This window comes from Sceloporus occidentalis, unplaced genomic scaffold (genome assembly GCF_023333645.1).
Source record: "Sceloporus occidentalis isolate IW3139 unplaced genomic scaffold, rSceOcc1.0.p SCAF_1, whole genome shotgun sequence".
Lineage (NCBI taxonomy): Eukaryota > Metazoa > Chordata > Lepidosauria > Squamata > Phrynosomatidae > Sceloporus > Sceloporus occidentalis.
Genome location: NW_028316981.1, coordinates 58,933,049 through 58,961,035, shown reverse-complemented (window position 1 = coordinate 58,961,035; position 27,987 = coordinate 58,933,049). Strand labels below are relative to the sequence as shown.

Here is a 27,987-nt window from a genome sequence, read left to right as displayed (position 1 = left end):
TGTCTGAAGAGGTATCACATAGAAGATGGAACCTGCTTGTTTTCTGATGCTACAGAGACTAGAATATGAACCAGTGTGTTCAAATTACAACAAAAGATGCCTACCTAAATGTTAGGAAGAACCTTTTAACTGTAGGAACTGTTCAACAGTGGAAAAGATTGCCTGAGAGGGTAATGGACTCTCCATCTTTGAAGGTCTTTAAGCAGAGGTTGTTTAAGCGCTCTTTCAGGAATGCTTTAGTTGTATTCTTGCATGGCAGAAGGTTGAGCCAGATGGCCTTGTGGTCCATTTCACCTCTAAGATTCTATGAAATTCTCAGGAGCTTTTGAGATAGCCAGAGGTAAACTCCCCATCTAACATCTTTGTCTTGGCTCCTTTCCTGCCTTCCCTCTGGAGAGTACACATCTGGAGAGGGGAGAAAACCTCTCCCATACCACACAACTATCACAGTATGTCTGAAGTACAACTGGATGCATGGGTGGGTTTTTGATCAGTTAGCATGCGCAGCCTTATTCTGCTTCACAGAACTGGGGGTCTGTGAAGTCCAGGAAGACTTCAATGATCAGACTGTTTGTAAGACATATTGGTTCCTTTAGAAGTACTACAGCCTAAATGGGTTGCTCCTCTTCTGTCCCCACTGTATTTAATCCCATCATGTCCTGATTAACGATGTATACAGAGTGGATGTCAGGTAAAGGGAAGTGGACATTCATCCCACAACTAAGGAAGGCACCCAAGGTGTTCCTTGAGGAATCTCTTCTTGAGGAATCACAAGGGACAGCTTCTTCTACTTTGCAGTCTGTCCCACTCTATATGTTATAAACAGGAGTTTTTATGGCCTTGTGAGGAGTCAATGTTTGCCCTTTCCCACCACATCTTCAGAGTTTACAGTTTCATATTAGCTTTTAATCAAGTATGGTTGACCCCATTGACTGTTGTTATGTACCTTAAGCTATGTTGGCTCTGACTCAAGGTGACCCTATCAGAGTGATTTCCTTGCAAGATTTATCTAGGGGAGATTTGCCATTGCCATCTTCTCAATGGCTGAAAAAATGTGGCTTGTCCAAGATCAATTAGTGTGGTTTCCATAGTAGAGTGGGCATCTGAACCCTGGCCTCCACAGAGTTCTAGTCCAGTACTGAAAACATTAGGCCAGTGTTTCCCAACCTTTGGCTCTCCATTTGTTTTGCATTTCAGCTCTGAGAAGCTCCAGTCAACTTGAACATCAGCCAGGAATGATGAGAACAGAAGTCCAAGTCATCTCGAGGGCCAAAGGTTGGGAACCACTGCACTAGACCATGCTGGCTCTTGTGGCTCCATTAGACAATGTTACATGCACTTGTACACAATCTGTCAGTAACAGTATTAAGTTATAGGCAAATGAGACACAGGGCTTGAAAAAAACAGCAACCAACAGCTGGGGAAGTTCAGCATGTACAGGTATGTTTTCAACAGGAATTTAAATCTGAATGTAGTCCACTTCTAAGAACAATATGTGTCAGAGGCTGGCTAACACCACTGAGAAGGCACATCTTTGGGGATAGTAAAGGATGGCATTTTCTTGGTTGCAGAATAACCAGTAAGCCACATCTTACTGCCTCTCACCAATCCAATGAAGGTAACATTATACATGGGAAGGCTAGCTGTAAGATATCTTGTTCCTGAAGAAATGAAGACTTTTAGTGTTACTTTGAATGTAAATCAGTGCAGTTTAAATATATAGCTGTCTATGCTATATACTCTGTGTGTGTGTGTGTGTGTGTAGAGAGAGAGAGTGGGGGAAGTGTGGCCCCTAAAATTACCAATCCCTTTCCCCAAAGGCCCCAACACCTAGGATTTGGGGTTCCAGGTTATTACTACTAGTAAAAATGGCCCAGAGAAGGCCAGAAATGTGGCAAAATTTATCCCTTGAGAGCTACAAAATTTCAAATTTTGCAGTGAGGGGCATCATTCCAAGGTCTCCAGGAAAACTCAATGCACCAACTTAATCCGAGCAGTTGCCCACCCCTGGTATATAGCAAAGTGCTCGGAGAAGGATGTTGAATTCCACTCCAGCTGAAGCATCTAAACCAGGGCAGCCCAGCATAGAATCATCCAATTCTAAGGTCACAGAACCTAAGGCTACCAGAACCTGAATCACAATGGTAAGACTATCTTTATCCAGGAACAAGCATAGTTGGCACATAAACTAAAGGTGGTCATGGGAGCTCTGGGCAACTGTGGTCACCTGGGACTCCAATAACAGAAGCATTCTGAAACTACAAACCTTTCTTTTACACTGAGTGCTATTCCTTCCAGACCAGTTGAACACTCCAATCTCCAGGTTTATGAATCACCAACACTCAGAAGATCTGTCTTATCAAGACTCAGGCGCGCTACAGACGGGCCTAAGAGGCGCCGTCCTTGCGCCACGATTACGCACGAGGGGCGGTGCTTCCGGACGCGCCTTGCCCCTCGCGCGTAACCAATACATCAAGATAGCGGCTCCCTATACAGATGGGCGCTACCATCTTGACGTAGCGGACGCTCTGTGTCCGCACGTCCCAACCCAGAAGAGACGTCGCGAGTGCGTGCTTTGGCACTTGCGACGTCTCTTCCGGGTTGCCGGAAGGAGCGCGATTTTTGCGCTCCTTTTTTGCAGCGCGGAGGAGTCGCGCGGTTTGGCTGCTGCGGCTCCTCCGCGCTGCAACTGGCAGCGGCCTGAGACCGCCCCTTTTGGGCGGTCTGTAACGGGCCTCAGCCAGGTTATTCACTGTTGTTAAACTGATAACTATATCCAGACACTGATTCAGAGCAGCATGATTCAGATGCTACAGAAAAATAAAAGCTGAGCATAATCAATGCACTGATGACACTTGTTCAACATTTCTTAATTTGAAATAAAATAAAGCTGGCAAACAGTTTTAAAAATTGCATAATCTCACTACAAGATGTTGTTATGACCACACTAGATTAAAATTACTGGAACATCACAGCTACAGTTATCTCACATCTTACAGCCCCCTGCATTATTGTTCTGATGGATTGGCAATAATATATATAATATGATGACTGAATAACAGACAGATATAGCAAGAAGATAACTGAATGGGAATTTTCAACAGTTCTAGAGAACAGGCAAGAAGAGTTCTGCCCCCTTAGGTTAAAAAAAAATGCAATGCTCTGAAGATGTCCTGCATCAGCACAGAATCCAATTCTGGAACTACAGTGAGTTCACAATAAAAGGAAAAAAAGACCCAGACAGGGCATTTTAAGCACTTGCATTATTTCTGCATCCCTACTTCTAATATTCATAGCCAAGTGTCTTGTCAAAAATCAACAACAACAAGTCACACGGTAACCATTTAGCTTCACTCATATGAATTTAGTCTTTTTCACTTGTTTAGCAATTCTGTCTTATAAATCTCTATACGTAACATATGCAATAATATCCCACAGGAGAGAGCTTCATTCCTGTTATAAAATTGTAATGTTGTAAGCCTTAAACATGAAGCATTTGCTATTTAAAGAAGGGGAAAACTGACCCATTCTATTTTATAACATCTGCTAAAATCATAATCAGTTTGTTGGCTGAGGTTAGCAATGCCGGAGCCTGCAGTTGATCAGTGCTGCCCTAGGTGTCACTGAGGCCTGTGGGAATTAAACTAAGAGGGTTTCAGTAGACAAGGGTGTAATTCAGTCAGCCTCAGAAATGCGGGTGGGGGTAAGGGGAGAAAGATATTCCTGAAAACAGAAGCTTAGCTTTCCTTTCCAGTCGGCCACTCCCTCACTGTGACTGCTCTCTTTTGAACTGTTAGTACTCCTGACTATCATATCAGAGATGGAGGCCCACACATTCCCTTTCTGGCTTTAGTTCAATATAAATATCATCCTATTTTATCATTTTGATCATTATTATTTCCTCAGTTAATAAAACTTGGAAAAAGCATGTTTCCAATGATCTTAAATACAGGGTAATTTTGGCTGAGATCAGTCTTGGCAGAATACCTCTATTTCCTCAGGGTTTTCATATACAGGTATTTATTTTAATACATGCACATACCTCAAATAATGACAAAACAATTTTAAATCTTTCTTGCACGTTTTAATAGTATTGTAAGTACATTGCTTAATTTTCCTCATAAAGCTTGCAGAGATTTAGCACCCTTTAAAAATCTATATGGTGGGATTGTGAATGAATAATGTAGGCTTCACTTTTGTGTGTGTTTGTTGTTATTGTTAACTGCCCTCAAGTCAACCTTTAATCATGGCAGACCTGAGGAGGGGTACAGTTAATTCTTATACTCAACTTGTTGGAATTAACGTTCCATTACTGCAGATGGAAATGCATTAAATCTCACTTTAGTAAATGCCAAACAGCATTTGGGAACTGTGAGGTTTTTTGGGTAATTTGCACTACCCTTTGGATTAAATGCCAAACCTAGATTAATGGGAGAACAGGTCATGTTGGCAATTGATAATGAATGCTGGGTATCAATATCTCTGATCCTCTGTATGATATTTTTCTCACTGTTGTTCAATTTAATGTATTGTACAAAGAAAACTATCCGAGAGGCCAAATGTCTGGAAGGTCTATTGGACCTCTATGAATGTTTGTGATTTATATGAGTTCTTCCATAACAGATTAACATAGCATATTTCTGGGCCTGCAAAGGTGAGCTTTAGCCAGTATCTTGGAACCAATTCTCATGCAGTACATTCCATTAATGTACATCCAGCTTCCAATGGCAGAACTGCTGATGACCCACATTTTGGAATTCCAAATAAATTTCTAAGAAAGGTTGGTAGATCCTGTTCAACAAATGGAGAGAAGCCCAATATCCATATTGGAATGCCAAACATTAGTTGGGGGAGAATCTTAGCCTGCAGTACCTTACATACAGCAGGTATAAACTGACCTCTCTTGGTGTAAAAAAAAACCCAGGATATTGTTTGCTGCTATTACTTGCAGACTGGACAGTTGCAATCCGATGGAGTACCCATGAGCCAGCTGCTTGACAATTTATACCTAGATACTTAAGACATATAACCTGTTTGATTTTATGGCCTGCTATTTCCCAACCATTTACAGTACGGCTTTTAGAGAAAATCATAATTTTGGATTTATTATAATTAATAGTTAGCTGGTTTTCTTCACTGTACCTCATAAATACTCTTAGCAGGCGTCTTATTCTGATTCTAGTAAAAGAGAGAAGAGCAGCAGCAGCAGCATATAAGAGTAGAGAGATGCTGCTTGAGACCAGTTCTGGAGTGATAAGCATATGATACAATATGTCTAGCCAGATCATTCAGATATAAATTAAACAGGGTAGGAGCCAGAATGCATCCTTGCATTCTCTACAGGTATGGATGTCCCTAGTTAGATTACCTTGTTTTTACCTGTATTGTTGTATTGCTATATAGATTCATAATTAACCAGAGTAGTCTTTTATCAATTGTAGTGCTGAACAGTTTAGCCCAAAGTTTTTTTCTGGGTATAGAATCAAAAGCTGGCTTTAAATCCATAAAAGCAATATGCAAGTTGGTATTTAGGGCATTTGTATATTTTTCAGACAGACGGTTCAAAATTACAAAATAGTCAACTATTGTCTTTCCTTTTCTAAACCATGCCTGTTCATCCGCAATAATCTGGAACGATCTGCTGGACGAGATCTGCCATCTAACATCTTTGGAGGCCTTTAAAAAGGCAATAAAAACAGATCTCTTCTGGTGGGCCTTCCCAAACTGACCCCCTAATCACACTCTCCACTTGCTTAAACTTGTTCCCTTCGAACCGATCTGTTTTTCTGATTGATTTTACCGCCCACTGTTTGGGAACTGCTTTTAATGTTAATTTTAGGGGAGGGAGGAAGTGGGAATCGGGAGCTCATTGTATTTTTATCTATTGTTCTATGTTCTTGATTTTATTGTTCTTTCTTTTGCTGTTACCCGCCTCGATCCAATACAGGGAGAGGCGGGATATAAATTGTTGTTGTTGTTGTTGTTAATTTTTTCTGCCTTTATCCATTCAGTCAGCCTATTTATTCACTACTGATAAAAGAATGATGGGGTGATAATTGGCTGGATCATTTTATGCCCTTTTTATATATGGGTACTTTTGTCTGTCTATTTGGTAACTGAACTGTCCGATTTATATGGGTAATGAGGGTTGCTAGCCCACTATATGATGTTGATCTTAAGAAGTTCTGGCATGATTAACTGTGGGCCTGGTGCTCTTCCAGACCTGATCATAGAAATCAGGAACTCAACTTCATGTTGAGTAACTGGCGGCCATTCTGGCATATCTAATGAGGTCAGAGGACTTGCACTCTATATTAACAACAACACTTGCACTCTATGTCGCATTTTTTTAAAGCACTAGACTTTTGCAATCTATATCAAAAGGCCAAAAAAGCCCTCCCTTCAGCCACCATCTTGGGAGGAGAGAGGCAGGCAAGCTCCAACTGCCTGCCTGGAAGAAGAAAAGCCCTCCCTTCAGCCACCATCTTGAGGGGAGAGAGGCAGGCAAGCTCCAACTGCCTGCCTGAAGAAGAAAAGCCCTCCCTTCAGCCACCTTCTTGAGGGGAGAGAGGCAGGCAAGCTCCAACTGCCTGCAGCCTGAAGAAGAAAAGCCCTCCCTTCAGCCACCATCTTGAGGGGAGAGAGGCAGGCAAGCTCCAACTGCCTGCCTGAAGAAGAAAAGCCCTCCCTTCAGCCACCATCTTGAGGGGAGAGAGGCAGGCAAGCTCCAACTGCCTGCCTGAAGAAGAAAAGCCCTCCCTTCAGCCACCATCTTGGGGGGAGAGAGGCCTGTTATGTTTGTTTGTTTGTTTGTTTTACTTTGTATTGTACTACCTGTTGTACACCGCTTTGATCTACTTTGGAAAAGCGGTATATAAATAAACATTATTATTATTATTATTATTATTATTATTATTATTATTATTAAAATGATACCCCATGTTTTGTTGATGTTAACTGCCCTTGAGTTGATCTCGACTCATGGCAACCCTTATGGATGAGACATCTCCAAGACTCTCTGTCCTCCACTGCTCTGCTTAATTCCTGCAACCCCATACCCAACACCTCCTTAACAGAATCGTTTCTAGTTCTTTCATAGCCACCCTTCCCCATTCTTAATCTTCTTCTGATTTCCTGACTGCAGTCCCCATGTCTATCAATGTTTAGTGCCAGGTATGGGAATTCTTTTACTATTTCTATTTCTTCATTTTCTAGGTTGAACTTGTAAAGGTCCTTGGTGGTCCTTATTTTTGTTTTCTTTATGTTCAACATTAAGCCCGCCTTTGCGCTTTCTTCTTTGATCTTCCTTAGTAGGTGTTCCAAGTCTGTGAGGTTTTCTGCTAGTACTATTGTGTCATTTGCATATCTTACAATGTTGATATTCCTTCCTCCTATTTTCGCTCCTCCTTCTTCTGTTTTTTTCTTATAATATGTTCTGCATACAAGGTGAACAGATAGAGTGAAAGGATAAAACCTTGCCTGACCCCCTTGTCAATTGGGAACCATTCTGTTTCTCCGTGTTCTGTTCTGACAGTACCCTCTTGTCCTGAGTACAGATTCCTCATCAACGTCATCAGAGGCTAGCCTGAAGACTGAGTGCCCTCCCTCCATAACTGTCATCTTTCGGCCGTTGAGGGAGAGAACAGGCTGGCCCAGCGTCATCAGGGGCTAGCCTGAAGACTGAGTGCCCTCCCTCCATAACTGTCATCTTTCGGCCGTTGAGGGAGAGAACAGGCTGGCCCAGCGTCATCAGGGGCTAGCCTGAAGACTGAGTGCCCTCCCTCAATAACTGTCATCTTTCGGCCGTTGAGGGAGAGAACAGGCTGGCCCAACGTCATCAGGGGCTAGCCTGAAGACTGAGTGCCCTCCCTCCATAACTGTCATCTTTCGGCCGTTGAGGGAGAGAACAGGCTGGCCCAGCGTCATCAGGGGCTAGCCTGAAGACTGACTGCCCTCCCTCCATAACTGTCATCTTTCGGCCGTTGAGGGAGAGAACAGGCTGGCCCAACGTCATCAGGGGCTAGCCTGAAGACTGACTGCCCTCCCTCCATAACTGTCATCTTTCGGCCGTTGAGGGAGAGAACAGGCTGGCCCAACGTCATCAGGGGCTAGCCTGAAGACTGACTGCCCTCCCTCCATAACTGTCATCTTTCGGCCGTTGAGGGAGAGAACAGGCTGGCCCAGCGTCATCAGGGGCTAGCCTGAAGACTGAGTGCCCTCCCTCCATAACTGTCATCTTTCGGCCGTTGAAGGAGAGAACAGGCTGGCCCAACGTCATCAGGGGCTAGCCTGAAGACTGAGTGCCCTCCCTCCATAACTGTCATCTTTCGGCCATTGAGGGAGAGAACAGGCTGGCCCAACGTCATCAGGGGCTAGCCTGAAGACTGAGTGCCCTCCCTCCATAACTGTCATCTTTCGGCCGTTGAGGGAGAGAACAGGCTGGCCCAATGTCATCAGGGGCTAGCCTGAAGATACAGTGTATCTTAATTGTAGATTTTTCTTGTACTGTTTTATAATTTTCTTGTACACCGCTATGATCTATTTGGAATAGCGGTTTATAAATAAAACATATTATTATTATTATTATTATTAGATGTGTTGACACTCTCATTACTTTAAGGACATTCCATAGCCTTTCATGATCCATGCAGTCAAAGGCTTTGCTATAGTCTATAAAGCACATATAAATATACTCTAAAAGAATAGCAATATGTTAGCATATTTTTTAAATAACTACAGAGGATTTCTAAGAAAATTGTTTACTTAAACTGTTCTGAAAGAGTTTATTGCTTTCTTTCCTTTTATTTAAAACAAAAATCTTCATGTTAGTGAAGAACAAACCCTTCATTTGGATTCTTTTAATCTGTATGGCACTATGAATTTGGTGTCAAAAAAGTTAGTCAAGATTGGCTGTGTAACAGATCTAAAGGGCAAAAACAAAAGTTACAGGAAAATTTTCACCCATGTTCCAAGAAGGCCACATTAACATCCTAACTACTTCCTGTGGAAGTCACAGTTGTATCAACATCCTGCTGTTTTGTTTGTATTTAATTTGGGATATGACTCTCTATGCTCTCAGCATGGATTCTACAATTAAATGAAAGCACACCACAGGCTGTAAAAAACCAACCAAGTGTTCCACTTTTCAAAGGATATGTTTTGTTGAGACAATAAATATACTCCCTATTTGCTGAAGATTATACAAAATACATGAAAGTATACCAATCATGAAATGAAAAATAACTCCTATGACATGAACACTGTTGCTGGACTAATCAACAAGAACTTTCTTCACCATTAATTTGTTACCATTAATTTGTTAGGCCAGTTACTTATAAATTATATAGGTACATATGATCAATGTCTTCAAACATTCCACTTCACAAAACATTATCATTATAACCTCTAATATACTCTGGCCTTCTTACCAGGGACCACTACCTTTCTCCTATTTTGTAACCACACTATTAATTTGACTCAAAGACTCGATTCAGTCCTAATATTTTAATTGGTAATGGCTAATTGGGGCAAGGTACATTTGCCAATCCCACCAATACTCAGCCACCTAAGCATTGGCTTAGAGAACTTTGAATGAATAAGGTTTCCTCAGAGAGAATGTAACACTTAGGGGCCAATAGTCACATTTGAGGCCAAGGATGTATTTCATTTCCAAAGAACTGCATTCCTCCGTCCCCCACTTCCAGTGAGGTGTGTTCATTCCTTGTGAAAAATCCAGATGATCAGCTCCACTCACATAGATACTATACAAATTCCATCAGATGAATGCAAAGAAAAGTGCATGCCACTTTACCGAAATTAAGTCTCTTCTTGAACTACCAGTGGCTTTTCCTAAAATGCAATGGAAGCACACCAAATTCAAACTTGTAATTCCAAGAATAATAAGAAGTACTTTTCATCCCAATAAAATTTCCAGTTGACTTCATGCAATACAAATGAAAAGCCCCACCGTGAAATTAGGTTCTATTTTGCTTGAGAAAAATTTCAAAACATATTTAATGCAATACAATAATAATGATAGATGAGAGTATCTATGTTCACTGACAAGTGAGCAAAATAACCATCAGTGTAAATCACCTAGAAAGCCAGTATGGTGTAGTGGCTCAGTTTTGGACTAGTACTCTGGGAGACTATAATTCAGATACCACTTGGACGTGAAAAACCACTGGATGACCTCTTTTCCTCTTTTGCAGGAAGGCAATGGCAAATCACCCTCAAAGAGTCTTGGCATGGAAATGCCATGGTAGCTTTACCTTTGGGTTGCCGTAAGTTGGAATTGGCTTGAAGACATGCAAGAAGAAGAAAAGAGCAGGAGGAGGAAGAAATAGAACCACAAAGCTGTTCAAGTATAATTCATTTAGTAATATCAAATAATCAGCTCTAAAGGTTAAAGAAGAACATAAACACATGCCAGTTGCTAACATTACATCTATCCTTCCCTTTCAGACTATGGTCAAAATACAAGATGGGATTTTCCCTTTACATAACATTTTCTCTCTCAATAAATACTTTCAAATATTCTTCCTTTCATACACACACACATATGAAGTGACAGTTAGTCATTGCTGAATTAAGTTGTCATCCTTTTTCACTCTAAACCTAAAATAAGTCAGCATTCTTAAGAAATATTCATAAGGAAAACTGAAGTAGACAACTGATTATACACCATAAATTAAGATGAATCTTGGCAATGTGAGCCAGAGGAGGTCAGAAGACAAAATGTTAACATAATATAAGCATAGGAAATCATAATGAAAGCTCTTAAGTATACAATTCATGTAGATTTGGCTACAAGCCAAGAGTCACAAAAGCCAAAAGTCACAAAATATGTCCTGTCAGCATTATTTAAATAATTAAATTGAAGATATGTAAAAAGTTTTGTCTTCACTAATCCAATTAATTAATTTTCCAAAATATTAAAATACAGCCAATCAAATTATCCTTGTTACATTCTGACATTACAAGAATTCATCATCAGTGTTACAGGATATATTTGAAATTTGTCATCTTCTGAGAAAATACTATGTTTTCATTAAAAATCAGCTCCTCTCTTGTTTTTTACTCTTTATATTTACTATTCACATATTGAATTAACTATCAACATTGCTGTCTTTTACCTCTAGCATTAAATTTGGAGTGGCTGTGGTTTTTAGTTAAAATCAGGTAACTGCAAAACAATAGGCAGTTTTTAAAAAGTCCCTCACAAATTATAGACTAACAAAACAAGAAATAATCTAGCCTACCCCTAAATCTACTGCCATTCTGAAAGTATTTAATGCACTGAAATATTTGGTAATTGGTATCACATAATCATCATAATTTTAACTGGTGCATTATCTATGTAGTCCCTATGAAAAAGAGAAGAAGTCTTTAAAATGTAAAGAACTTTCACCACCTATTATTTTACTGCTGCTACTATTATGACTGAGTGAGATGGTTTATTTTAATTACCAGTATTCAGAAAACCATATCTGTGCATCAGACTGTGCTAGAAAGAGGGAGGTAGATGAAGGGCACATAAGTGCCCATTAAAGAAACATTAAAATAGCCCAGTTTGTCACCACTTTAACTGCCAAGACTCAATTCTGGGAACTGCAGTTGTGTTAAACATTTAGCTTTCTCCATTAGAGCACTCTGGAGCGACATCAAACTATAGTTCAAAAATTCCATAGCACTAAGCCTTGACAGTTAATGTGGTGCCAAACTGGATTATTTCTGCAGTACAGATGCAGCCTGAGCCTCCTTGGGTCAGCTGGAGTGGTACTTGGGATGGCAGTGCTGAATTGCTACTGCTCATAACATCATTAGACAAAGGTCAAGAATCCCTGCCAGGCATTGCTCCCCAGCTGCCTTATTTCATTCTTTCTCATGAGTATGGAAGCTCTGGGGAAAATGCCATAGCGAGGCTCAGTGGATGCTGCAGGAAAGGGAGAGAAGATGATGAAGCCAACCAAGAAGATACTGAGATCTTGCTAATTAGGGAAATAGATTAGACTAGGGACAGGTATGGTGTTATCCCAAGAGTATACCTAGGGTATGACATACCAGACTTCACAACTTCGGAAATATACTAAGCAAAGGAAGAAAGCCAGCCTAATATGAGACTGATCTATACGGGCAGACAGCTGCTGAGAGATGAAAAAATCTGAATAGACTGTTTATTTTGAATGTGTTGTTGTTGTTGTTGCTGCTGCTGCTGCTGCTATGTGCCTTCAAGTCATTTCTGACTTATAGTGACCCTAAGGTAAACCTACCATGATTTTTTCTCTCTCAGCAACAGTGTGATTTGCCCAAGGTCCCCCCAGAGGGTTTCCATGGCCATGCAAGGATACAAACCCTGGCCTCCTGGAATCTTAAGCTATTACTACACTATGCTGGCCCTTTTTGGATGCATACAATATACAAAATACTGGTTGTTTTGATTTTCAATTTATACCATATTACAGATTTTCCCACATTCTTTGTGAGATTATCAATTTCAAAGATTCTGTTGCAAATTTAACATACTGTAATTTTGCATACTTATCTTTAAAGTAGGGAGGACATTGAATTTCATTCTGTCTCCCCCCCCCCCCCCAAACACACACACTTTAAAACAAGTATAGTGATAAAGTGGGAGGCTTATACCTTTGCAACAATTCTGCTTTATAACACCTATAAAAAAACTGATCTTCCCTTCCATCTCATTATATCCTGGTACCAAAAATCTACTTTAAAAACATGACGAATAAATGCCCTTATCATCCTTAGCCTGTCACAAAGATTTGAACCATTTTGGCATTCCTTAGGAACATGATATTCCTCCAGAGATAACACACTAAAGTCATGGTTGTCATGATAAGCTACGAAAAATCCTCTTCAAGATATTGGGGTTGGTGGGGTAATGAAAAAAGCTTTGTCAGCACTACAAGTGCACTTTATTTATTTATCTCACCTTTTTCCCTGCATGGGATCCAAGACAGTTTACATTTTAAAAGCACAATACAATTTACTTCTTTAACCAGCTTCAAAATGGAGTTGAAGACCATCCTGTTCAGAGAAGTGTTCCCAGGCATTGCATAACTGTCACTTGCTATTTGATGTTCTTTTGTTGTCTGTTTTATTGAATCATTTCCTGTATTGCTATGTATTTTACATGTATTATCCTTCCCCACCACCACTCCCTTCTCCTTTTGTGTTGTGTCTTTTTAGATTGTAAGCCTGAGGGCAGGGAACCATTCAGTTAAAAAGATTGTATGTACAGCGCTGTATAAATAAAGGTTAATAATAATAATAATAATAATAATAATAAAAACTCTTAATACAAAAGTTACAATATAATAATCTATTTTTAAAAGCTAAGTTAAAAACAAGTTTAAAAAAGTTAAAAACAATTAATAATTTCCCACGGGGAAAACACTACATTATCATATAATGTTCTTCATGTGGAGCATTTTGTCCCAAATTACAAAGCAAGTGCTGTTACACTGTGACTGAGGGAGAGAGTAGGCTGGCCCAGTTCCATCAGGGGCTAGCCTGAAGAAGAAGAGCCCTCCCTCCGGTCCATCTGCCTTGGTCCAGGCCTCAGAGGGAGAGAAGAATGCTGGACCTGATCCCCTCCCCCCCTCACCATTCCCTTCTCCTTTTGTGTCGTGTCTTTTAGATTGTAAGCCTGTGGGCAGGGAACTGTCTGTTATCCCCTCTATTGTAAACCGCTCGGATTCCCAGTGATTGGGCGGTATATAAATAAAACCTATTATTATTATTATTATTATTATTATTATTATTATTAATCAAAGCCCTATTCACACATTCTATACTTTACATGAATAAAGAATGTAAGGACTTCACATCCTGCTCCCTATTCCCTCCCTCCTACATTGCTAGGAAAAGTCTGAAAAGAAGCTCTAGGCACATACATGTATTTATTTTAATAACTTTATTTTACTGTATTTATTTATTTATTTATTTAGGTATTTATATCCCACCCTTCAGCCCTAATGGCTCTCAGGGCGGCTTACAATTATTATTTTTAATGAGACAGTTCCCTGTCCTCAGGCTTACAATCTAAAAGACACGACATAAAAAGGGAAGGGAATGGTGGAGGGAAAGGGGATGAGGTCCAGTGGTTCTTCTCTCCCTCTGAGGCCTGGACCAAGGCGGATGGATTGGAGGGAGGGCTCTTACTTCTTCCAGGCTAGTCCTGATGGAGCTGGACCTGCCTGGTAAACTCCCTCTCAGGCCAGCGGATGGCAGTTATGCAGGGCAGAGTCTCCTTCCTTCAGGCTAGTCCTGATGGAGCTGGACCTGCCTGGTGAACTCCCTCTCAGGCCGGCGGATGGCAGTTATGGAGGGCGGAGTCTCCTTCCTTCAGGCTAGTCCTGATGGAGCTGGACCTGCCTGGTGAACTCCCTCTCAGGCCGGCGGATGGCAGTTATGGAGGGCAGAGTCTCCTTCCTTCAGGCTAGTCCTGATGGAGCTGGACTTGCCTGGTGAACTCCCTCTCAGGCCGGCAGATGGCAGTTTTGGAGGGTAGAGTCTCCTTCCTTCAGGCTAGTCCTGATGGAGCTGGACTTGCCTGGTGAACTCCCTCTCAGGCCGGCAGATGGCAGTTATGGAGGGCGGAGTCTCCTTCCTTCAGGCTAGCCCTTATATATATTCCTGTATAAGTCTAGAAATTGTAGTCAAAATTTGATCCAAAAAAACCTGAGTTGACTTATCCACAGTTCCATATAAATACTGTATCTTAACTGCTATATAAGCTTATATATATGAGAACCATCCCCTTTTGAAAGCCAGGAGCATAAACTGTCCTGGAAGCACTAACCCCGCTCTACTATCTCATCCATCCAGCCTTTAGGAAGAGCACACAAAGCGATGCCTGCTCGAATTTCACAAGTTCTTTGGCACCATTTTCCTTTGCTTCATACTTTAAACCCTTTGTTGCATGCCTGTAAGTTTTACCCTTGACTTATTCATGGGTTGTATCTAAATGCACAATTTTGCCCCCAAAACTTGCCCTTGACTTGCACATGAGATCAACTTATGGTCAAGTATATCTGGTATTTAAATGCCACCTTTCCCCCAGCATGGAACCCAATGCAGTTCACAAAGGCTTAAAAACAAAATTAGCTAAAAACCTGGTAACAAAAAGTTAAAACCCAATTAAACAACTATCACCATAAACATATTCCTTTTTTAAAAAAATTAAAATAATTTTAAAAACAGATCAATAAAGTTAAAAATACAACAGACCACTGACCCACCCCCACACATAAAAGGCTCCCTACCACCAATTAATAATTAAAGTCCTTGTTGAATGAAAAGGTCTTTTTCTGCCAGCAATAATAGGGGAGCCAGCCTAGTCTTCTGAGGAATTTCTCAGGCTTGGGGCAGTCACTGAGAAGGCTCTGGCCACTGTCCCCACCAGACAGGTCTGTGATTGCGGCAGAACTAAGTCCTCGCCCCAAGGATATTAAAACCTTGGCAGGTTTGCATAGGAAGACAATATAGTCTGGAGCTAAGCTTAATAAGGCTTTATAAGACATAATTAGCACTTTGAATTGTGCCCAGAAATGAACTGGTAGATGGTGATACGGTTTCAAGAAGAGAGTTATGTGTTCTCTGTAACTGGCCCCAGGCAGCTTTTTAGCCACAGCTTTTTTGGCCTGGCTGACATTTCCATACAATTTCCAAAGGTAATAATAAAAATCAATCTTCCTTCCACTTTTCTGCTTGGAATATGTATATAATATAATACTATATTATACACCACTATTGTAACAGATTGTTAACCGCTTAGAGAGTATCAGTTAAATATGATGCGGTATAGAAATGTAAATGCTAAAGCAGTGATGGTGAACCTTTTAGAGGCCAAGTGCCCAAACTGCAACCCAAAACCCACTTATTTATTGCAAAGTGCCATGTCCCTCTGGCTTTCTGGTAACAAACTCTGGCAGACTCTGTGCTGGGGCGACGGCACATGTGCCCACAGAGAGAGCTCAGAGTGCCACCTCTGGCACACGTGCCATAGGTTCGCCATCACTGTGCTAAAGGTAGTCCCCTATAAAGTACAAGTGAATGTTAGTTTCCACACAACAGGAAACTGTTCTTTAGTTTTATGTCTAATCATACAGCTCTCTATTTTCGATTGAACGTGATCCCAGCTTCCCTCCAAATCTCCCCCATAAACAACGGAGTGAGTAGAGTGGGCTGGGTTCCGTCTACTTAGGCAGAGAAAGGGATGCCTGAACAGAGAGTTCAAGCCTTTGCTTAAAGTGGCAGCAGAAAGGTTGTTGTTCCTTAAAAACAAGAAACGCTACCTTATGTTGGCTCAGCCCCCGCCTCCAAAATGTTCAAATTCATTTATGCCAGAAAAACAGTTAAATTCCCCTCCTAACGTAAGAAAAAGGTCTGGGCTAAATACTTAGGCCCAGAGTAAATTGTTACATTTCTAAATTCAGTGCCCTGAAGCAAGTTTTGCTTACCAAAAAAGTATGAAAATTCGGCACATGAGACAGAATACATGAAACAATGTGTGAGAGTTCATGCATGCACACACGCACACACAGATACTTTGTTAAAGTAGGAAATGATTCAATAAAAATGAAGAATAAAATGAGAATCCAGATTCCTTTCAACCTCATCAAAACCAGAAGGTATAAATGTACTTACTTCATTTCCAGTATCTCTTCTAACTGTTTTCTCCGCTCTATTCTTAAATTGGCCAGATGTGCTTCTTTCTCACCCAGAGACTGCTGTGTTGAGGCAAGGCGTGCTTTGGTGGCATCCAGTTCTTGTCTGGTCTTATCCAGTGCATTCCTTAGTTCTTCTAACTGAAAGTACAGATGAAATAAGTGCTCACAATGATCATCTGCAAATGAACAACAGCTTTGGTTTCCCCATTTTTGCCACTTATTTTGCTACCTTTAGGTGAACAATAGGAGAATGTTGAAGTCTGTATGGGTGCCATAGTCCTTCATTTGTAATGGTGCATTCATTTTTTTAGATAAATACCCTATCTGAGCAAAATAAAAAGTTAAACCACCTGACATAACTGACAGGTACCTTTCACCAAATGGAACTGAACCCTTCTATTTGGAAAGCTTCTGAATTCTCTATGCATGCTTCCTTACAAACAAGCAATAGAGGAGATAAATAGATATTATGACAGGAAAATCTGTCCATCCTATGCTGCATTGCTCTGAATGTTTGCCTCTGAAATGATTTACAAGCTGGGTGTATTTTACACTTCAATGAGACTGAATCACTTCTTTGTAGGGAACCTTGGAGGATGTGGCTGCATGTGGCAGCTCCTTGCACCACCACAGTGGACTCCACTGCTGTGATGTCTCTGTGGCTGCCTGGTTGCTTTTCAAAGAGTGTTCATGGCTCAGGGGGATGTCCTGCTACCACTATGAACTTACTAGTTCATTTCATATATGGCTAAGGCAAGAAATACTGCTATTTCTGTGAATGGCAGCGGAGTTCTAGAGTCTGCTAATGTTGGACTACATTGTGCAAAATCATCATCATCATCACCATTTTTTCTTCAATTTTTCTGCGTCGAATGTGCATACAGTATAATATACTACTATATTATACACCACTATTGTAATACTGGAGTATAGCAGCCACTGTTCACAGCAATTATGTACAGTAAAAATGGAAATTAACCAAAGTATATTATAGCATAATCAGCTATCTGTAGCCATGAATTCTTTTTCCACTGATTGAAATATCCATGGCTTGAAAATATTCAAAAAATATATAAATCCCAGAATGCAATGTTGGAATTTGCCATTTTATATAAGGGACACCACTTTACTATGCCATTATATTTAACAGAACTTGATCATCCATTAGATTTTGGAACCAAACCCTGCTGTATCTTCACATGTTGTGTAAAACTTTATTTCTTTAATTCTAAAAGTATGTTTCTAAATGTTTCTGAAGTTGAAGATTTAATTTTAGACTTGGTATGCTTCATATTCATTCCACAGCCTTGATAAAATTCTGGTTTCAGTTAATAGATCATCAATGTTTATGTCTGGTCTATTAATACTGGAGATCAACATATCTCCAAAATAAATTTAACATACTTACTACAAAAATGTTATAGTTTAAGCTTAGAGGGGTAGAAGACTCAAGTTGCATCCACACTGCAGTAATAGTCTGGTTTAATACTGCTTTAACTGCCCTTGCTCAGTAATAGGGAATTCTGGTAATTTTAATTTATTGTGGCATCAGAGCTCTCTGACAGAGAAGGCTAAATAGTAGAATTCCCTACTATTGAGCCAGAGCAGTTAAAGCAGTCTCAAACTGGATTATTGCTGCAGTGTATTTTGGACCTTACTCGAGCAAAAATGACCCCCCCCAAAAAAAAAAAATCCTGTGATTAAGATTTAGGTCCCAAATCCACTGCAGAAATAATCCACTTTGAAACCACAGTTTGAGATTCTTTGTTGCATGCACCTATGTCTTATCCTTGACTTATACATGTGTCATATGAAAATCCATAATATTGGCCCCAGAACCTGCACTCAGCTTATACATGAGACCAATTTACAGTCGAGTATATACAGTAAGTCTTATTCATTGGAGGAAACTGATGAAATGTCTGAATAGGTCGTCCTTGCAGTACCTTCTATAATTCTATGATTCTAAGTAGCCTCTTCTGTACAAAAGTTAGCATTAATAAGGTAATCATTCTTCAAGAAGTAACATTGTTGCTCTAGTTCAATTTTTTTTAAAATAGCCATTATGATAAGTGACAAAAGTTTTTCACAGAAGGGTTAAAGAAGGACATGCCAAAAGGAAAGTGTTTTCCCCCATTACCACTCATCTAATTTCAAATATTTTCCAGGTTCATGAAACTGATTCCAGGAATAGTCCAGAACTGCCCTGCTCAACTAGAATGAGTTGACCAGGTCTTCCAAACCCAATTCCATTAAGCCAGAAGGCAGAGGACATTGCCCAGGGAACCCAAGACATGGTCTCATAGAGTGGATCTCCATGGAACCTGTAGATTAGGTGAGGCAACATCAATTTTTAAGTAGCTCTGGAGCTAGCTGAGAAACTCAATGGAGCAGCTGGACAAAAGGATTTAGTTGGCTAAAACCAAACAAATTCAGAAAATCAGTACCTGACAACATATTTAATTCCCTCTTGTTCCTCAAGCCTACGGGTCTGAGGCCAAAGACAAGCAAATAGCCAAAGCTAGTCCCAGCTAACAGCCTGAAGTCAGTGCCATGTACAGAGCTCTCAACAGACTGTAAGAGGACTTGGGGGGAATAACTTCTGCCATGCCCCCATTTCTCTATATATTTCAGAAATATGAATAACCCCACCTCACCAGCATGTTCTCCATTTTCTCTTCCAGTCAATCTCCACCTGTGGAATCCACTTTGAAATTAGGGAAAGTGATTCATCATTATATCATGTTTTCAAAACTTGTGTCAATTTCAGCCTTCAAGGTAATTCTGTTACTTCACAGGACAGCTTGCTTGGAAAAGAATTCTCTTTGATGGAAAACAATTAGGCATGCAATCCCCCTCCTCTTTTCTCTGAGTCTCTTTAGATAAACCATACAAGTAGAGCAGAGCAAGTCTTTAGCTGGTGTTAAAGTACAGCGCTGTCAGACTGGCCCCTCTGGTTAATGTCAATAGCACTACATATAAAAGGTGACTAAAATGTGTACAAATGTTGATCTTTGGAGAAGGCATGCCTAGAATCATGCACACATCTACTATTTCATCCACCAGGGCAACAATGGCAGGCAGAAAGGGTGAACTGGAAGTTTTCTTGGGGGGGGGGGGGAGTAGATTCCTAGCACACTTGCTGGGTTATACTCCACAAGGTGACTTCTCCACCACTCTCCTTAACTGTGATGTGTAGCAGTTGTAGATGCTCATCCCATCCGCGCGTGTGTGTGTGTGTGTAAGGCAGCAGAGAGTGTTTTAAAACTATTAGCAAAGAAGCTCAAAAAGTGATATCTTCCGTATTACATGGTTTATTTTATTTCTGATTCATTGAAGTACACTTGCATGGTTATAGATACAGGTCTAAAGTAATGTAATCTGAAAATGTAGTAATTTGATTTCAAATAACATGAATTCTGTAAAGAAGATTCCACGTGACAGTAAGTAATCTCCCCTTTTATAAAATTCTTTCAGTACTTTTGGTATGATATTGTCCAGCTTGTTTGTATGTAGAAGAAATTATATCCCAAACTATATGAAGCTACCCCAAACATTCCCTGTTCATTAATTATGACTGCATAGGACTCAATCTACAGTCACACCTCATTTTACAGCATAGGATTCAATCTATAGTTACACCTATCCTACAAATAAATGCTAAATACAAAAAAAGGCATCCCTTTGTATACATCAAAAGGAAAAGCAAAGAAGGTCATATCACAGTGCAACATCCATGAAAAACTGTATCAATTGTAGAAAATCATGATGAGATGCCTTCTGCAGATATTTTCCTCACTAAAAAGCAAACTTATTTATATTCGATCAGAAGTAAATCTCACTCACTTCAATGTCACTTGGTCACAAACAAGTGTGCATCACACTACAACCTTTAAAAATATAAAAAACTATAAAACAGGTACTTTAATTAGAATCAGGAATCTGTTTCTCCAGTGGTCTAAATGCAAAAATATAACACACTAACATAGACTGGTTTCAAAAACATCAATTTGTCTTGACAATAAATAGAAGGAAGGTTCCCCTAGACCATTAACAAAATATGAATAACTGTGCATTGCCAAGGGAAGCAATCCAAATGGCATGGTCGCCAATGTATATAAATGATTAATCGAATAGACATATAGACCACATCTAGGGGGAAAAATCACTACAGGAATCAGAACTGGAAATAATGTCCCTGAATAAGAATGGAACAAATTGTGATCCACTCCACCATACAACTCTGTATCAGCAATGAAACCAGAAAATGCAATGAAGACTCTATATGAATGCTACCTCACCCAGTACAACTTTCCTAGATAAACAGTAAAACTATCTGCACGTAGTTGGAAATTTTTTAAACAGAAAGGCACCATTCTGAATATATATGGATCATTGGTCCCTGTGTTAAAGCTTTTGGGGAGCAAATATTACCACCTGCGGTAATACTATTACTATTGTCTGTGTTTTGTGGTAATGACACAAATATTGGGGGGGGGGGACCAAGGATCTTCTACAAATGCTCATAGCAGCTGCATGACTGGAAATTGTATAACATTGGGACTCATATCTGGACTGACCTTTCAGCAATTGCTATCAAGAGTTTGGAATACAGCCTTATGCAAAAACCTGACATATAAAATAAGACAACAGACTAGGAAGGATGAAGATGATGAGTTTATTAAAAACATGGTATTTATTCCTTACTATGCCACTAAAAAGATATTCTGAATATGGGCCTCCTGACAACATGAAGGGATTCTGGACCATCTCTCTCTCTCTCTCTCTCCAAAATGAAACAAGAGATAATGCCAGAAAACAAAAATCCCTGGTTGGATGGCCCCCAACAAACTACAGGGGTAGAGCAGAAGACAACTATAAGTAAAACTATGACTAATGAAGCAACTGGACTGAAGCTGAAAGAACATTTAGCTGTTGACAAGCTCAGAGGTGAAACAAGAGTCCAAAGCTGCACAACATATATTATAGGAACATGGAATGTGAGAAGCATGAATCAGGGGAACCTAGTCAAAGGCCCGTTACAAAAGGGCCAGAAAGTATGCACGGAGTGCATACTAGGGTTAGAAAGGGGCGGTGCTTCTGCACCCCCTAACCCTACCGCGTGCTCTGCGTGCACAAAATGGCGGCAGCTGTTCCACACGGCCGCTGCCATGATGACATCACGACTGCGCCGCCTCTATACGGGGCAGCGCGGACGTGACATCCTCGCTCCGCGCCAGGGCGCTTAGTGCGCCCTTAGCGCGGAGCAGGAAGGAGCTCCGTTTCGGAGCTCCTTCCTGGTTTGGTCCGCTGGGCGCAGCCTTCACACGGCTGCGCCCAGTGGACCATAGGAGAAAGGGGCCAAGCAGCCCCTTTCTCCTCCTCCCCGCCGCCGCGGGGTGTCCTTGGGGCTTGAAGCCCCAAGGACACCCCTTTCCAGGCTGTGGGGAAGGGGCCTTTTGCCGCTTCCCCGCAGCCTGAAAAGCGGCGGATCGGGGCCTCAGCGGCTGCCGCTCTAGACACTGAGGCCCATAGTAAAACAAATAATGAAATGTATAAACACTGCAATAATCGAGGTGACTGAGCTAAAGTGGACAAGAATGGGACATTCTGAATCAGATAATTACACATTGTTTTACATTACTCAAATGAAAATCTAGGAAGAAATGGGATGGCATTAATGGTGAGGAGATATGTAGCATAAGCAGTCATAGGATATAATGAAAAGTCTGATTGAATAATAAGACTTCAGGGAAACTTATCAATATAACTGTAATCCAAGTTTATGCTCCAAGTACAGAGGCAGAAGAAGAAATTGATCACATATCAAAACAGGATTTGTTGTTAATTATAGAGGACTGGAAAGTAAAAGTAGGAAACAGAGCAGAACCAAAGGTTGTAGGAAAATTTGGCCTAACATCAAGAAATGAAGCAGGAGAGTGACTGATTATAGTTTGTGAGGTCAGCAGTTTGTACACTGCAAACACATTTTTCCAGCAACCAAAGAGGTGACTACATAATTTGAAGCAGAAGATGGAGGAGCTCCATTCTCTCTGCAAAAAAAAAAAAAGAAAAGAAAAGAAAAAGAAAAAGAAAAAAAGGCCAGAAGCAGATTGTGGCACAGACCATGAGCTGCTAATATATATTAAAAATGGAGTAATGCTAAAGAAGAACACTAAACCAAACATTATGCCAAAATACAACCTGAAGAACATCCCCGTATAATTTAAAGATAATGTAAAAAAAAAAAAAAGAGCCTGTCCTATTAAGCCTAATTGACTGGGAGCCAGAAGAACTCTGAACTGAGGCCAGAGACACTGTTGGGAAGGAATACAAAAAGACACTATATGTACCCAAACAGAAAGAAAAGCCTGTCATTATCATCTGGATTACAGATGAAACTCTTCAAGTAGTTACGACAGACAAAAAGCAGTATCAAAAGCTGACAGAAATAAAGTCAGAACCCTGAATGTAAGTGTTCATTGAGTAGGGACAAGGAGAATTACTATAATAATCAATGCAAAGAAATAGAAGATGACAACAAAAGACCTCTTCCACAAGATCCAAGAAATGAAAGGAGATTTTAAATCAAGAGTAGGGATGCAGCTATGGGGACAGTAGACAAGATCTTGAAGTGTAAAGGTACAGCATTGAATACCAAAGTTAGGACTGTCCATGTCATCATTTTTCCCATTTCTTTGTAAGGTTGTGAAAACCAGACAGTGAAAAAAAACGGATAGGAAGAAAATCAACCCATTTGAAGTATGGTGCTGGAAAAGAGTTCTACAGATAATGTCCATTTCTAAATTGAAACTTGGAGAGCTATGAGTCAGACAGGGGAAAAAAGGCAAATAAATGTGTCGTAGAAAAATCATGCCTGAACTCTCCCCCCCCCCCCCCCTTCCAGTAATAGGCTGAGTTTACATAAAATGTTAAGGAGTGAAGTTAGTCTAAATATAATATACTTGTAGTGGAAATAAAATTTATTTCATTGAAACACATTGAGACACAAGGCACTGTTGATGGCAGAAGCAAGACTGGAATGTACAGATGATGGTTAGAAGTCCTACATAACATCATCATTAAAATCAAGCCAAGGCATTCCAGTCTGAATCAAAGTTTATTTATTAAAGGATTTACCACTTTTAGATTTCATATTGCTTGGAAGACCACCAGTTTCCATTCTCAAATATCCAGTTGCTTCCTTTTCTTCTTTCATACTTAAGACCTTCAGGATCACATTGACATGTTCACAAATGATAATAAAATGTCCCTTCTCCATTTGCTTTAACCTCTGCTGGAATCACCCTCAAATAAATCTTGCAGAAAGCCTTAAACAATGTATAAAGTAATACTGATCTTAGATATGAAGGGCAGGAAACATCACAGATTGGTTCAGAAACAATGTGATTATGGGCGCTATCGTTTACAAAAGGAGTTTGCAAGATAAATTGAGCAGACCAAGACAGAAATAATGTCCATTTCTAAATTGAAACTTGGGAGTCAGATGGAAACAAGTAGACTCTCTCCCTCCATTAAAAAAAATGGTTACATTCCTGTTTTAAACTAGGTAATAGCTACTTCAAGAAAAACTTTTAAAACCAATTTATAATTATTAGTATGGCCAATGTTATACTGTTACATGCAGTTTAGAAGATCTAATAAAACATGGTGGGAAACTTTGTCTGTCACTTTGAAGGGGCTGGAATCTTACCACACCATTTCCAGTTATGCAAGTATGTGAAATTTCTTCCCACCCTTGTCAAGTAGTTGCACCCATAATGGCTATTCATACCAAAGCCAGTACAATACCAGACTGGTTGAATTTATAGAGAGAACAACAGATGTGTAAATTAGGTTGTGGTGCCATTTTTTGCTAGTTCAGCAGTTACAGCATTTCCTTCACAGGATGAGAAAGTGTGCTTTGCTGACACAGTTCCAGTGGCTGTAACCTTGGCTCCTACTTTTCAATTTTTGCAGAATGTGGACAGGATCCTTGGAGAGGTGAGAGCCACCACATGTGTACTAGACGCTTGCCTTTCTGGGTTATCAAACAGATGAGAGGGAAACTGGCTGAGTAGGTGAATTCCAATTTGCCTAAAGCAGGTAGTTGTGAACTCTTTGTTGAAAAACCATCCCTGAATCCCTGTTTAATGAATAATTATTAGCCAATGTCCAACCTATCATTTTTGGAGAAGGTATTGGAGTGTGTGGTGGCCTCCCAAACTCCAGGGGTTTCTGGATAAAACAGATTATCTAGATCCATTTCAAACTGGTTTCAGTCAAGGCCATGAGGCATAGACAACTTTGGTCCCCTTGGTAGTTGACCTTCACGGGAAATGGGCAGGGGGTTGTCTCAGTGTTTTCTCAGCAGCTTTAAATACCATGGTCCATTGTATCTTTCTGGATCACCTCATTGGGATGGGACTTGTTTTAAATCGTTCCATTCCAGTTTGTTTCTGGGCATAATTCAAAGTAGTGGTTATGGTCTATAAAACCCTATATGGCTCAGATACAGGCGATTTGGCAGACTGTATCTCCCTGTATGAGCTGGCTTGGTCTCTGAAATTATCAGGACATGCCCTTCTCTCACCATTTGTAAGCACAGTTGGTGGAGATATGAGAGAAGGCCTTCTTGGTGGTTGCCCCTAGACTCTGGAACTGTCATCCCCAGGAAGCCAGAATGGCCACCTGTTTGTCCTTCCATCAGCAGTCTAAAACCCTTTTATTCAGTTGGCTTTTAAGATATGATGCTTTTAAAGAATGGGCTAGGGGGTGCTGTATTGTTTTAACTTGAGTGTTTTAAAGAGCTTTTAATCTTTTTAACCACATTTTATTCTTTTATCTTGAGATGTGAATTGTTTTAATACTATAAATAATGTAATTCTAGTTCAGTGTTCACTTTTTGTATATTTTAATTTAATTGTTCTCTTAAATTGTGAGTCCCACTTTTTTGGGGGGAAAGGACACAAATAAATATAAAAACAGCCACCACTACTACCCAGCAGGTGTAGCTTATGGTTGCAGACATTTAAGCTACTAATGCTTAGAACAAACTACCATAACAATGTTAGCACTTGACATTGGTCTGCAAATATTCTAATAAGCACTGGTATAATATTCACCAGGTAGGATACATATTAAACCCAGCTTCAAGAGTTGTAAGATGAATAGTAAAAACATGTTAAATTTTGATTGGCTGATAAAATGAAACTCTACTCCATTTCTATTTCATATGGATTTTCTTACAGCAAGATATAAATTATGCCTGAGAAACTGTACATTTTAATGCCTTTTGAATTATCATGCTTTTGTAAAAACAAAAAAGTCAAACTGTTTTCATACGCAAGTAAAGAAATATTGCCATAATAATCATTATTTGATTGTAACTAAATCATGTTGCCAGAACCCATGAACAGCTGCATGACCTGAGTATCTGCTTGAGGCTACAACTGCATTTTTCTCAACCCAATACCACCTGTCTCCTCTACTGTTACTGGAGGTTGGTAGGTATCAGCCCCCATTGGGATCTTTAACTATCATAATGATGAAGTCCATTCCACACTACCCTAAATATCATCTTGACACTTTCCATAAACACACACTTGTACAGTGTGGGAGGTGGCATAATCACATGCAGTTAGAAGGCTGATTTTATTTTCTAATCAAAAACTGAAAACCAAATGGGATACCAAAATAAAGGCAGAATTTTGGAATAGCATTTTGAAGGATGTAAGATACTTTGGAATAATTTGTTCAAGCTTAATGCACATATAATATTGGAAATTACAATTAAGCATGGAAGTAGCTTCATTTGGGTATTTGTCATACTCTGTTGCAGCCACAGCTTTAAAAGTTACACACCAGGAGAAAAGTGGAAAATATGTGAAAATGAAATAAAATAACTTTTGTTATGTAACTAATTATCACCACACCACACACACACACACACACACACACAAAGGTAAAGTGAGCCTGTTAGTTCCTGGGAAAGGAGAGTTATCTGGAAACAAAATCCTAAAAAAAGTCCGAAAAAATCTATCTCCCCGAAAAAGCTGTTTAGTCCTTGAAGTAAGGAGAAAATGTAACAAGAAATTATTATTATTATTATTATTATTATTATTATTAAGTTTTATTTATACAGCACTGTAAGTTTACAAGTTTTAAAAAGTAGTGACTGCTTATCAGCTGTTACATTGTTTATGATTTTATGTACTGTATTTAATCCAAAAGTAAAATGTTACAATATTTTAGCTCTGGTTGTAGTAAAAGTTACGAACAGCCCTGTAGCCCCATAAAACCAACACATTTTCCATAATACAAACTTTCATGGATTGAAGTCCATCTCTTCAGGAACAGTATCATGACAAATGCTTTTAATTTCTGAAGGGAAGCCTCATTAAACAAGTGCAGAAATTTTTCAGAGTTGTACCTAAAGTAGAACATGTCTCATCAACAGTGTTAATTAGTCATGCAAAGCTTCTCTTATTTCATTCTTGCACATAAGAATGAGAAATTTCCAATCTTCTTCCTGTTGGGTCAGATCACAGCTGCTGCCATACATTTCTGATAATGTTTTGCATTTGTGGATTTTTTTTAAAAAAATTATTTTGCAAAAACTGTGCAAAAACACATTTCGCACAGAAACAATTTTTTCATACCGATGAAATATTTAGAACAAAGTCCTGAAATACACACACACACACACACACACAAGAAAAATGTGCAAATATTTTCAGAACATGTCAATACACATCAAGGGATCTTTTCTCACCAATGAAGGGAACATTTGCAAATATGCTATCCATCTCTAGTGTCAATGCATGTTCCTATGATTGGTATGCAATCGAAGTGTTTTCTTCAGACTCTGTGCATTTAAAGTCTTTCGGTGAAACTGCATGATTCTTAAAGCCTTTGCTCAGCTTCCTGTTATTGCATTGGACAAACCTTTGTTCATTAACAGATTATATTTAAAGGACTACATGCAATGTTATTGTATAAAACAAATTAAAATGCACCAAGTACTAGTTTAATCAACTGATCTTTTTTTCCAAGACTGGGTGCACCATATTTTCCACTACATTAAAGATTTGGAGCCAAACGAAAAGTAAAGTGTGTATAAGTAACTAAGGCTACAGTCTCAAATACTGCAGAGTGAGATACACTGAATTTCTGAGAAACTTGCTTAGGATTGCATTGTGAGCATGTAAGACACTTGCTCAAAGCAATTGTAAAATCATGGTATTCTTCCTCTCCTTCTGCAGGCAAGCTCAGAGCAACAGGAAAGACCAAA

General features: G+C 39.7%; 1 protein-coding gene across 18 annotated transcripts in view; it reads right to left on the bottom strand.

The window, feature by feature from the left end:
* The window catches only part of ERC2 (ELKS/RAB6-interacting/CAST family member 2), a 741,540-nt gene that overhangs the window by 323,585 nt on the left and 389,968 nt on the right, over positions 1-27,987 (bottom strand). For all 18 annotated transcript variants that reach the window (XM_089522554.1, XM_089522416.1, XM_089522425.1 and 15 more), the window contains one exon: positions 16,672-16,832. In XM_089522554.1, the coding sequence (XP_089378680.1) occupies positions 16,672-16,832 (161 nt within the window). The remainder of the gene's footprint in view (positions 1-16,671; positions 16,833-27,987) is intronic.